This window comes from Delphinus delphis, chromosome 10 (assembly GCF_949987515.2).
Source record: "Delphinus delphis chromosome 10, mDelDel1.2, whole genome shotgun sequence".
NCBI classification, from domain to species: Eukaryota; Metazoa; Chordata; class Mammalia; order Artiodactyla; family Delphinidae; genus Delphinus; species Delphinus delphis.
Genome location: NC_082692.2, coordinates 91,340,287 through 91,354,131, shown reverse-complemented (window position 1 = coordinate 91,354,131; position 13,845 = coordinate 91,340,287). Strand labels below are relative to the sequence as shown.

The 13,845-nt window shown below is 39.0% G+C and overlaps 1 protein-coding gene across 8 annotated transcripts in view; it reads left to right on the top strand.

Moving 5' to 3' along the window:
* The window catches only part of CRBN (cereblon), a 959,169-nt gene that overhangs the window by 844,410 nt on the left and 100,914 nt on the right, over positions 1-13,845 (top strand). For 6 of the 8 annotated variants that reach the window (XM_060022931.1, XM_060022930.1, XM_060022929.1 and 3 more), the window contains one exon: positions 568-723. In XM_060022931.1, coding sequence (XP_059878914.1) covers positions 643-723 — 81 coding nt within the window. In that variant the 5' untranslated portion in view covers positions 568-642. Of the gene's footprint in view, positions 1-567; positions 724-13,845 lie in introns of those variants that run through there. The other 2 variants (XM_060022935.1, XM_060022936.1) reach the window with 2 other exon arrangements.

Here is a 13,845-nt window from a genome sequence, read left to right as displayed (position 1 = left end):
GGAATTGAGTGGCCACCCATCTGGTGTCTGAGAATTGCTTGGATGTATGGGAAACTGCCCCCTCCAAACACACACACACACAGACACAAATCGGAACGGGATGACATAATTGTTAGCCCTTCATGTACACGGCAGCTGAATATCAGGCTCTCTGTTGATACCTTACAGGCCGGGTCCTCTACAAACTGGATGCTAATCCTGAATAGTGATACTGCATATGGGTCAGTTTAACCTTCTAGCTGAGGGTCAGGACTTTGGAGTCAGCTCAAACTGCATTTGAATTCCATTTCTACCACACACCAGCTGTGTAACGCTAGTCAAGTTACTTGTCCATTCTGAGCCTCAGTTTCCTCAGTAGAAGCAAATAATGAGAATACCTACCTCAACGGCATTATATACATGATATAATCCATATGGATCACAGCAGAATGCCCAGCCCAGAGTACTGGCCCAGCAAACGTTCACACTTTACTGCTAGTGCTATTATTATAAATAATAATAATAAAGATAATAATGTTAGTCATTATTTGATCTATCATTGAGTTTACTTTTTTCTACCCTCCATAGAACCAGCAAACATTCCAGTATGTTCTCTGCCAAAGGGGAGGAACTCTGCAATTTTGTCAAGATGATGCTACGACAATGAGATGGAACATTCCACCTCCAGTTATTAATTACCTGGCATATTTCACAAAACTGATCAACTTTGCATGGCATGGTAAGGTAATGAAGTTTTGCTTTTTTTTGTCTTTACGAAGCCAGAAACGGTAATTGCATAGAAGAAATTTGATCTCTGTTTGCATGATTAGGTAGGATGTCAATTAGTCTTCATGCTATAAATATCTTGGGCACAGTTTTAAGGTTTGCATCACCTGTAATTATACTCATAGAGTACTGGAGGCAAAAGTAATCTTAATGAAATTTTAGTTTGATAAACTCGTTGTGTACAAAAGAAAATTGAAAACCAGAAAAGTAAAGGGACTTTCCCAAGGTCACACAGCAGCATAATATGTTTACCTCAGGACCCCAGTGCTTTCTTTCAGACACAGAATACCATTCTGCAGATAATTAATTAGTACCCACTGCTTAGAGGTGAAAATTGTGCCCTGATGACTCCAATGTTTAGCTGACTTGTGTTGTATACCATGTCTTTAAGCTGGCAGCATCTAAAGAGGTAAGCAGAGAAAGGTTCATAATGGTGATAACAGTATCCTTTCAGATTCCACAAATGTTAACTCATTTTATGGTCAATACATCCCTGTGATCACTGTACTGTAGATAAGAAAACTTAAGCTCTTGGATCTTGTATTTGGAACAATGCACTCCTCTTGTGGCAATCAAGGAAGACTTTGTGGAAGAGGTGGTGTCACAGTGAGCTTGGGCTGTTATAACAGAATACCATAGACTGGGTGGTGTAAACAACAAACATTGATTTCTCACAGCACTGGAGGCTGAAAGCCCATGATCAGGGTGCCAACATGGTCGAGTTCTTGGTGAAGTCCCTCTTCCTGGTTTACAGATGCCCATCTTTTCATTCTGTCCTCACGTGGTAGAGAACAGAGAGGGAGGAAGCAAGCTCTTATTTTATTAAGGGCACTAATCCCATTCATGCGGGCTCCACCCTCATGACCTAATTACCTCCACAGGCCTACCTACTAATACCACCATATTGGATGTTAGAATTTCAACATATGAATTTTAGGGAGAATTCATTCATTCCATAACAGATGGCATTTAATCTGGGACTTGAAGGGTAACGTAGAATTTTACTCATGGAATCAGAAAAAAAGGAGAGACCAGGGTGAGCAAAAACTAGTGGTTTATCAGGGTATTAACAAAATCCCTCTTACGCCTTGATTTAATGTATTAAATACTACATGGGAGGCACCAAATGAAAAAGGTATTTTCATTGGTTGTAGAATTTCAAGGGCTTATCAAACAGTTAATGAGCAAAAATTGTGTACATTTTGTGGTTACAACTTTAACAAATAGGCAGAAGGGGAATTTGAATTTTATCTTCCAGTGTCCATAAAATAGCATCATGGTACTGTAATTATTAATATAATCATTAAAAAAAACAGTTTAGTTAAATTTAAGAAAACCTAGACTCATGAAGGCATAGTGTCTTCATCAAAGCAGCTCTAGTCCAGACAAAGCGAGCCTTCTAAGTTGACTGTGATGCTTTGAAATAATTATAGTGTGTTCTGAAAAGCAATTATTATCAGCCGCCACTGCTTTCCACCACGAGTTCTAATTTAATTACATTTCCTCTGTTTAAAATGTGCTGTACTCTAAGGTACAGCAAAGGAAAAAGGAGTTTGTTACTAAAAAAAAATAATAAAGGTATTTTTTACACTGAAGGTAATTAGTCTTGGACCTAACTGCTTCCAAGAGAGACAGGGGATTTTGAACTCATTAATTTCAAGTGGTCATTGCTACAAAAGAATATTCATCTTCAGAGGTGGGGAAATAGGTATCTCCCAGGTGAAATGAGTATAGAAGGAAAGAGAGCGTGTTCATCTATTCACCCTACCAGCTGCTCAGTGCCTTCCAGGGATCTCTTTCAGCCAGGATTACTTATTCCAAGAAAAATGAAGCGTACAGATTTGTTTTATCGATTGTGAATATTTAACAATTGCATTTGGCTTCCAACTCCTGTTGATGAAACAACCATTTTGCACAACTTGTGAATTCACTTTTCCCATATATAATGCTGAGAACAAAAGTGGCTGTGCGCTTCCCTGGCAGAAAACCAAGCCATACTGACTTTTTACAGAAAAGTCTTTCCCCATCATTCTCACAGCACATGGCTTATCTGGTGGCACTAAAATTCCTCCTGTTTCTAAATTCGCCGTCTCCCTGCATGGTGGTGAAGAACCGTTGCGTTTTGTGGGTGGAAAGAGTCCTTTTCATCACAGGCTCACCAATTTTATACAAACGACGTGACTGAGAGTTGTGGGCTTTAAATGGACTCCTCAGGTCACCAAGATGCCAGGCAGAGCAGAGACTAGATGCCAGGTCACCTGCCTTTCAATTCCATTGAGACAGGGAATATTCTATGGGAATGAAATTGGCATTTGACCTTGACCTGTAGAATGAAGTTAGTCTCCACCCTGCCCCACAGTTTTGTTTAACTGTGATTAGTCACTGCTTCTCAGAGTCTTCCTAACAGTGTTTCAAATCTGCCATGTGAACATTCCTTTAAGACAAATTTTAACTGCACATTTCTGGATCCTATGCCAGACCTATTCGATCAGAACATATCACAGTGAAGTTTTAAAATATTGCTCTTCCCCAATAGCTCTCAGTCTGGGTAGAGGAGCTTGATGTAAAATTCAAGGAACCTCTTTGGAAGCACACATACCAAGTATTCCCTTCATTACTACCCCTGGTAATATACCTAAGAACGGACTCTGAAAAAGAGTATCCCCCGATATGAAAACCATTGCTCTGAAGAACACCAGCAACAAAAATATACCAGGTTAAATATCCTGCAGTAGAATAAATGTGTTCTGTGTATTTATTTCTAGCTGCTTATAGTGAAAGACACAGATAGAATGATTAAAAACAAAGAAAAAGTAAAGAGCAAAATCAATGAAATAAAGATGTCTTGGGAGAGAAAAACTGTACAGAAAATGGAGGTTAATGCAACTAAGACAGAGCACATAGCAACTTCTGAGCTTCCTGGCAACCAATGCAAAAAGGGAAATACTAAATGCTGCAGTGCTCTCATACTCTAACAGCAGTTCAAAGGAGTGTTGGGTTTTTCTAAGCATGAAATTCTGAGAGAATTTAACAAAATAACATTGAACATCACGGGAGCAATGTTTGTCCTTTTGCATGGTTGTTCTAGCACTTTCTGAGTATTGTGAGACAAAGCAATAGGACTCGGATCCCTATATAGCCCTTGGTCTCATCTCATTGTGCATCGTGGGGAAAAAAGAGAAGCAGAGGCAGAAAAGGACATTTTGGACGAGTAATAACAGCCTACCTCAGTTTGCCTTCATCATGCAAATAAAGATTTTCTGCGTGAAGCCGTTGCCACGCACAAGAAATCTGGCAGCTGCCACGTCACCGTCAAGCTAATGACTCCTGTAGAGATCCAATCAGGGGAACTTTGCATTAGGTGCACTGCAGTTCACCAATGCCACAACCCCAAGAACACAGCCTTAAAGACTCAGACATCCAACCAATCATATACTTTGGAGAATATACTCAGACATCCAACTAATCATATACTTTGGAGAATTCTTAGAGAATATGAGCTCCGGTTCACTGCAGGAGCTTACTGCAGCACCCCTTACATTAACCATCCCCAATGTGTCAGTGTAAAAACCAAGCTGCTCTTCCCTTTGGCTGAAAATATTTCTCAGAACTTTTCTTGAGACTATAAAACAAAACTAAACAAAACAACTTATCTACAGGTCAGTTACTCTCCAGAGAGCCATAAAGATAATTTTTTGTTTCTGTAAAGGGGGAAAAATTATTAAAAACAAAACCACATAAAGATGTTAAAAAAAAAAAAAACACAAAATCTGGCCTACAGGTTTATCTGACTCCTTTTGAACGCTCTGATGAAACTCTAAACTATAGTAAGTTTGCCCTCCAAAGGAAGAGGCTATCAAAAGTAATGCAAATAGTCTGTTTTAGCCATGTTTTCCTGAACAAGTAGATTAGGACTTATGTGATTTCGTTCTTCTCATAGTGAGGTGCTGTATATTTTTAAGTCTTGTTTTTACGCATGTGGCCTATCACACCGAAAGATATTATCAGGCATATTGGTATATCATCTCCCAGGAGGAGGCGGCCTCAGACGCAGCAGACAGTTTTGTTTGAGCTGCCAAGTGCTCTGGAAGAGAAATGTCACCCCCTCACCAAGGGGATTTCACTCCGGACCGTGACTCACATTGCTAATTGTGTGCCTGATTCTCAGGTCATGCTTGAAATCATCCAATTCAAAGGGGAGCTCCTCAGAGATTATTTTTCTTTTGCAAATTTGACACTCAAATTAAAGAACGGAAGTTACAAGTCTCCAGGCCTCTCCTTTCTTTATCCTTCCTTACGAAGACTTTACTCCTCTGCTGTTCCAACTCAGCCAGAGAAGTCTGAGGTCCGATGTCAGTCTCAAAACACTGAAGATTTTTCTTCACTGGACATTTGTACCTGAAAGCTAGCCCTGAATTGTGTCCCTTCACTCAGGGGTGGACTGAACAAAGAATTGGTTGGCTGTCAGAACCTTTGGGAGTGGGAGAAGGTGGTATCAGCGTAACGCTGAAGCTGAACACTAGAGCTTGAAGTCTAGTCTCCTCCCGCCCCCCACCTCATAGAATCACCTACTGCGCCACCCGTTGTCCCAGATATGAGCTGTGTACTCCTGGAGGACCCACATCACCTCTCAGAGACACAAAGCATTTCTAGGAAGGATTCTAATGACTCTTAGAGATGCCTGTCATTCTCTTCCTTTCCTAAAACAGTCGAAAGTTCTACTGGTGAGTATAAGATGGCTCCCCAAATCACACAAGGATATGCAGATTCTCAAGGAGGCTAAAAGCTGCCACGATGACACACACCATAAAATCCTCCTGATGGGACCAAATATGGAATAACGGTAGCCTTGAGCATCCCCTGACTCCAGGGCTGGTGACAAGTAGAGAGGAGAGAGCCCATCTAAACACAGTCCCCCCGCCCCTTCACCTCGGGCTGAAAGTGCAACTTCCTACATTCGTTTTGAAATGCATAGGTTCTGTCTTATTTCTTCCTGAGACAGGCTTGAGTCAGAGGACAAAGGACTTCGTGACAACAAAACAGAAAAAGGGGAGTGGCACAGAAATCAGAGGCAGTGTTTGCCGAAGGAGAAACCTCATCTTTTCAGTATTTTTGCCCTAGGCCCCAGTTCAAGTTAAAGGCAAAAAAAAATTTACTCTGAAGAGCTAAATATCATCCTCTTACTATACATTTTACTCAGGATTTCCAAGGACAATATTTTATTTAATAAAATAAAATTTTTCCTAATAATAAGGCTAGTCAATATTATTATCTTCTTTTTTACAAGAGGCCTAACACTTGCTTTATGGATGCAAAAAATAAATAAATAAATCTCATCAGCCCAATATTACTTGGAAACATTAAATGTCTAACAGGATGGAAGAAAACTGAAATTCATTGCGATTAAGGGAGTGGAAGAAAAAGCTAAGACACTCAGAGAATAAGAAAAAGTAGCATAAATGGGATAACCTCTGAGCACGTTCCAGCTCTCAGCATTCCAGGTTAACATTTCCCAAAGTGCTGTCCTGCAGACGCTCTGCCTCAGGTTCACAGGTATGCCGAGAACACAAGTGTTCCATGCTCGAACGTGTTTGGGAAACTAACAAAATAAACTAACAAAATTCTTTGCTGCAGGTCTTCCTAGGGTTATTAGCGTGTATAAAATATTTCCTAAAGGTGGTGGGTAGGCATAATTAACGCACCACTTTTCAGGTTTTTGCAGGCCTCTTCCTTGCTGATTTTTACATCAGGAATCCAAGATCTTTGGTTCTATAGTGACTTCCATATAGTTGGTGAAGTAACTCAAAACACTAACCCTGGGTTGTTGCATCCTTGCTACTCTCTGCTCTGAAGGACTGTGGATAAGTGAATCCTGTAAATAATGAAGGAAAAAAAGAAGAGGCAGTCACAAATACATTGGATCAGTCAGTGTTCACACCCATCCCTAAGAATCCAACTTCAGTCTGATTCAAGGGCTTTGTGAGCTCATATTCAAAACGAAAGGAGAATCTACGTTCTGCATCAGCCAGTGATATTTGGGTCTGAGGCATCATCATTGGTTCTTTATGGTAAAAGGCAGTTTCCAGTGATTTCCAAATCAGTCGGTATTTTAAATCTTCTTCCCTCCGACCCACTCCACACAGACAGAACAGAAAACTTAAACTGAATGATGACGAAAAACAAAGGTCAGAAGTTTATTATATACACACAGATGCGATTTTAAGAATCTGCTCTATGGGCCTCCCAGGCTTTATTCTTGGCGTAACTAGCTTCCCTTAAGTCACTGAGAGTCAGCTCTCAAAACCAAACATGGAACGCCAAGGCTTTTGTGCCAGGAAGGCACCAGAGTCGTATGAAGTATTAATCAAGCCAGGTGGGAAGGGGTGAGTGAGATCTCTTTATACTTCTACGTGAGCTTCAGTGATGGTCATCAATATAGTGTTACTGAGCAAAATTATATCAGGCAGACCAAATGGAATAATCCCTTAAACAAGAAATTGTTTGCAGGTGCAAACAAGCATGAAATAGAATTCTGCTAATGAGTGTCTATTACTAGCTAAACACATAATCAAATTATTTAGGCTCAACTCATGACAGTGAGAAATCAATTATTTATCATAAATCTGGGGCTGCGTATTGACCATCTTGGTATGTGTCTAACCTGGTCTGTAATGAATAAATGTTCTGGTTTCAAGAGTGTGTTGTCATTAGCACATAGGTACTAAAAAAATCAAAAACAGTTGAAAAGCTCTGAAGTGATGAAAAATCAAAATGGCTAAAAAGTTTTCCTTCAAGGTCTTTTAAATGCAAGAAGTATATGAGGGTAAAAATTAAATTTCTTCTTTTTAAGAAATGGTCCTGAAACAGTTGGCTATCCATGTTCAAAAAAATAATCCTGAACCCAGATTAGCTAAACTTCATAAAAATTTAACACAAAATGGATCATAGATCCAAATGTGATACCTAAAACTACAAAATTTGTAGAAGAAAACCTTTGTGACCCTGGGTTTAGTAAAGATTTCTTAAGACACAAAAAGCATGGTTCATAAAAGAAAAAGAGTGATAAGTTGGATGTCATTAAAATTAAAATCTTATTTTCAACAATACTGTTAAAAGTGAAAATAAAAGCCATAGGCCAAAGGAAAGTATCTGCAAAATTCTGATCTGATAAAAGACTACAGTCAAGAATATATAAAGAATTCTCACTCTATAATAAGAAAATAAACAACCCAGTTTTTTAAATAGGCAAAAATTTGAACAAGCATTTTACCAAAGAAGACATATGGTGGCAAAGAAATACATGAAAAGATGTTCAACGTTATTAGTCATTAGGGAAATGCAATTTAAAACCATAATGCGCAATGATTATACAACCATTAGAATGACTTAATTTTTTTAATTGACAATATTATATGCCTGTGAGGTTGCAAACCATGGTTGGCAGAATAATGCTGCCCACCTACCCAGCCCCCAAAGAAGTCCACGTCCTACCCCCCCACACCTGTGAATATGTAATGTTACGTGGCAAGGGGCAATTTTGATTGCAAATCAAAATAAATTTGTTAATCAGTTGACTTTAAAGTAAAGAGATTATCCTGGACTAGCCAGTGTAGTCACAAGGATCCTTTAAATGTGGAAAATGAAGGTGAAGCATCTGTGTCAGAGTGAAGCCATGTGAGAAAGACTCCACCAGCCATTGCTGGTATGGAAGATGGAAGGGGCCACAGGCCAAAGAATGTGGACAGCCAGGAGGAGCTGGAAAAGTCAAGGAAATCTTCTCACCCTAGAGCCTCCAGAAAGAAGTGCAGTCTGCCACCACCAGCCGTCCTCTATTCTTCTGACTCTTTCTTTTGAATAGTGTTTACTACATGTTTTACAAGCCTGATAACCTATATTAGATGTTTTAAGGGAGAAATGAGGTGTTTTGGATATCTGACCTCCAGAACTACGAAATAATAAGTGTGTGCTGCTTAAAGTCACCAAGTTTGTGGCAATTCGTTATAACAACAGTAGAAAACTAGTACAGAAACTAATTGGAATTCTCCTAAATGTCTGATGAATGCATAATGAGTACAAAAAATGTTTTCATGGGAAAGCAAAACTTGGCATTATCTGATAAAGTTAAAAATACATCTACCATATGACCCAGCAGTCTCATTCCTAGATATTTAAACATTGATCCACTCAAATGTTTATTGCTACTTTTTTCATAATTTATCTCTGATTAGTAGATAAATGTGTAGTGGTATATTCACAATGGAATGCTTAGTAATAAAAAGGGGGTGAACTCACTAAAGAAAAGGGATGCAAACAATAACAAGGATGACCCTCGAATGTAACAAAGTAAAAGAAACCAGACTCAAAAGTCTATGTATACTCTGTGACTATGTTCATATGACTTTCTAGAAAAGACAAAACTATAGGGAGAGGAAACAGACCACCGGTTCCCAGGGACTGGATGGGTGAGGGGATTGATGGTAAAGGGGGTGAAGGAACTATATCAGATGGTGGTGGTGGTTACATGATTGTATGTGTTTGTCAAAACTCATAGAGTTGTGTACCAAAAAAGGGTAAACTTCACTGTTTGTAAATTTTACCCAGTAAGCTTGAATATATGTATAAATTATCCATGCAAGACAAGCTGCATTGGAGTCAAGGAATCTAAGAAACGCTGTCTACTGGTGGCCCCTTGCTATTGTCTCATAAGAGTTACTTTTTGGAAAAAGAAATTTTAGAACTGGAAGGAATTTTTTTTAACATCTTTATTAGAGTATAATTGCTTTACAATGGTGTGTTAGCTTCTGCTTTATGACAAAGTGAATCAGCTATACATATACATATATCCCCATATCTCCTCGGTCTTGCGTCTCCCTACCTCCCACCCTCCCACCCTCCCTATCCCACCCCTCTAGGTGGTCACAAAACACCGAGCAGATCTCCCTGTGCCATGTGGCTGCTTCCCATTGCCTATGTATTTTACATTTGGTAGTGTATAATGTCCATGCCACTCTCTCAGTTTGTCCCAGCTTACCCTCCCCCCTCCCTGTATCCTCAGGTTCATTGTCTACATCTGCGTCTTTATTCCTGTCTTACCCCTAGGTGCTTCATGACCTTTTTTTTTAGATTCCATATATATGAGTTAGCATACGGTATTTGTTTTTCTCTTTCTGACTTCACTCTGTAGGACAGACTCTAGGCCCATCCACCTCACTACAAAGAACTCAATTTCATTTCTTTTTATGGCTGAGTAATATTCCATTGTATATATGTGCCACATCTTCTTTATCCATTCAACTGTCGATGGACAATTAGGTTGCTTCCATGTCCTGGCTATTTTAAATAGAGCTGCAATGAATATGGTGGTACATGACTCTTTTTTTTTTTTTTTAACATCTTTATTGGGGTATAATTGCTTTACAATGGTGTGTTAGTTTCTGCTTTATAACAAAGTGAATCAGTTATACATATACATATGTTCCCATATCTCTTCCCTCTTGCGTCTCCCTCCCTCCCACCCTCCCTATTCCACCCCTCCAGGCTGTCACAAAGCACCAAGCCAATATCCCTGTGCCATGCGGCTGCTTCCAACTAGCTATCTACCTTACTACGTTTGTTAGTGTGTATATGTCCATGACTCTCTCTCGCCCTGTCACAGCTCACCCTTCCCCCTCCCCATAACCTCAAGTCCGTTCTCTAGGACATGACTCTTTTTGAATTATGATTTTCTCAGGGTATATGCCCAGTAGTGGGATTGGTGGGTCATATGGTAGTTCTATTTTTAGTTTTTTAAGGAACCTCCATACTGTTCTCCATAGTGGCTGTATCAATTTACATTCCCACCAACAGTGCAAGAGGGTTCCCTTTTCTCCACACCCTCTCCAGCATTTATTGTTTCTAGATTTTTTGATGATGGCCATTCTGACCAGTGTGACGTGATATCTCATTGTAGTTTTGGTTTGCATTTCTCTAATGATTAGTGATGTTGAGAATCCTTTCATGTGTTTGTTGGCAATCTGTATATCTTCTTTGGAAAAATGTCTATTTAGGTCTTCTGTCTACTTTTGGATTGGGTTGTTTGGTTTACTGATATTGAGCTGCATGAGCTACTTGTAAATTTTGGAGATTAATCCTTTGTCAGTTGCTTCATTTGCAAATATTTTCTCCCATTCTGAGGGTTGTCTTTTCGTCTTGTTTATGGTTTCCTTTGCTGTGCAAAAGCTTTTAAGTTTCATTAGGTCCCATTTGTTTATTTTTGGTTTTATTTCCATTTCTCTAGGAGGTGGGTCAAAAAGGATCTCACTGTGACTTACGTCATAGAGTGTTTTGCCTATGTTTTCCTCTAAGAGTTTTATAGTGTCTAGCGTTACATTTAGGTCTTTAATCCATTTTGAGTTTATTTTTGTGTATGGTGTTAGGGAGTGTTCTAATTTCATTCTTTTACATGTAGCTGTCCAGTTTTCCCAGCACCACTTATTGAAGAAGCTGTCTTTTCTCCACTGTATATTCTTGCCTCCTTTATCAAAGATAAGGTGACCATATGTGCGTGGGCTTATCTCTGGGCTTTCTATCCTGTTCCATTGCTCTATATTTCTCTTTTTGTGCCAGTACCATACTGTCTTGATTACTGTAGCTTTGTAGTATAATCTGAAGTCAGGGAGCCTGATTCCTCCAGCTCTGTTTTTCTTTTTCAAGATTGCTTTGGCTATTCGGGGTCTTTTGTGTTTGCATACAAATTGTAAAATTTTTTGTTCTAGTTCTGTGAAAAATGCCATTTGTAGTTTGATAGGGATTGCATTGAATCTGTAGATTGCTTTGGGTAGTAGAGTCATTTTCACAATGTTGATTCTTAGAACTAGAAGGAATTTTAAAGATCAGTTTTCAAATCATTTTTTGTTGTCAGAATCCTTTCCCCAAATACAATAATATTATTAAGTAGATACTGTATGCCATACACTACAGCAAGCACTCTACTTCTTTTAACCCTTAAGACATCCCTGTAAGGTGAATATTTTTAATAGTAAAAATAATAAAGAATATGTTGTTAGTAATTATACAGGTGTGCAAATGGAGGCTTATAAAACTTCACACAGCTGCCAATGGCGAAGTGGACATTCAAACTCTGTCAGTTTGATTCTGGAGAACATTCTTGTAAGCATTACATTGCACAGCTTTTTCCTACGAAATTCTTAGAAAGCAACTGTGCGTGGAGCTGCTCTGGGTGCTGAATGTGTGTCTGTGTGTGTATGTGGTGGGAGTGGGGGTCTGGGTCCTGTTGGTGGTTTCACAGTAACAGTAGAATTTGAACACTACTAATCTGGTCCAATGATATAATTAAGTAAGAAGGAATTTGCAGCTAAGAAAGGTCAAGTGACTTGCTCTAACACAGCTGGTTAGTGACTGTCCTCAGTCACTCTCCTGACACTGGTCAAGTGTTCCTTCCTCAACTCACAACACAGAGCCCATTTTGAATACACATATCTATCCTTTTAACCCATGCAAGGCAAAGTCAAATAGAAAATTTATCTATTAATTTAGATTTCCCCTCTTTATGCCATATGCTTCCATTTTAAAAATAAAATTCATTCAAAGGAGTAGTATTGATCCCAAAGAAATGAGTTGTAGAAGGGTAAATAAAGGCCCAGTCGTTTCCAAAATCTGTCCCCTTGAAGCCTGCACTGCATTGGAACCCCACATGCATGTCATTTCCCCTGAGAACTGCACATCAGACCTAACTGGGAACAAAGGCCCAGCTGATCTTCCTCCAAGTAAATCCCAGGAAAATACTACCGCAGTTGACAAAGTAATGTGGACCAATTAAGAGCTCAATATAGTAAGGTGCTAAAAAATGAAGTATGTGAATTTCACTGTACATATTCTCACATTACATGAGACCAAATGGATTTCTACGGTATCTCATTACACAGGACAAGAATAAGGATTGGTGGCTTTAAGTAACTTTCAATAGAAGGTAGGTGCAATATGGTCTCAGTTCATTAATGTGAGTCTGATTCTGTTAGTTCCACTGACCTCCTGGGATCTAGTCCAGAATATCCAGTCAGCACATCTTTCATTAAACAGTGATGTATAGCAGGGATGTACTTGCTTCATTCATTCAGTAATTTATTGAGCACCTACTGTGTGCCAGAACTGGGCTTAATGTTTTCCATCCATTACCTCAGTGAGTCCTGTATAACTTTCCTAGAACATTCCAGTCCTTCCTTCAGTTTTCTGAGCCACTCCTGTGTCTCTCCCAGCTGGTGAGCCAATACATTGCATTCTTGTTGGTTGATTTGTTTTAGATTAATTCGAGATGGATAACTTGTAATTGCAAGAGTCCTGACAAATAGAAAAGAAATCACTAAAGAAGAAGTCCAAATGTCATTGTATGTATGCGAAGTTCTTTACCGCCGTAAGAATTAAAAATATGAAGTGAAACAGTAATATCATTAGCTCTGTATCAAACTAAAGAAGACCAAAAGATATAATGATACTCAGGGCTGGTTAAGGTACAGGAAGTGAACTCTTATAAACTCCTGGTGGGCGTGTAACTTCAAAAGCCACCTGAACGTGTGAATCAGCATGTGGCACGTGCGTTCCTGTTAACCTAGCAATTCCTCCTCTAGTAATTGATTCTGAGGAAATGATTGTATAAGCTTACAAAGGTGCATATACAAGAATGTTTACTGCAGAATCGTTCATAATAACAAAAAATTGGAAGAAGCCCAAACGTCCCTATTTGGGGAATTTTTGTGGGGGGGGATTTTTTTGAGGTAACATTTGATTTATAACATTATATGTTTCATGTGTATGCCATTATATTTCTACTTCTGTATACCCTAGAATGTGCTCACCACCAAAAATTTATTCTCTGTCCGTCACCGTACAGTTAATCCCCTTTACCCATTTCTCCTTACCTCTGGCCTCTTCCCCTCTGGTAACCACTACTCTGTTCTCTGTATCTACTTGTTTGTTTTTGTTTAGTTTGTTTTGTTTATTTATTTTGGTCTTTTTTTTGTTTATTCGCTTTTTACTTCCTCACATGAGTGAAATAATCTTTCTCCATCTGACTTATTTCACTTA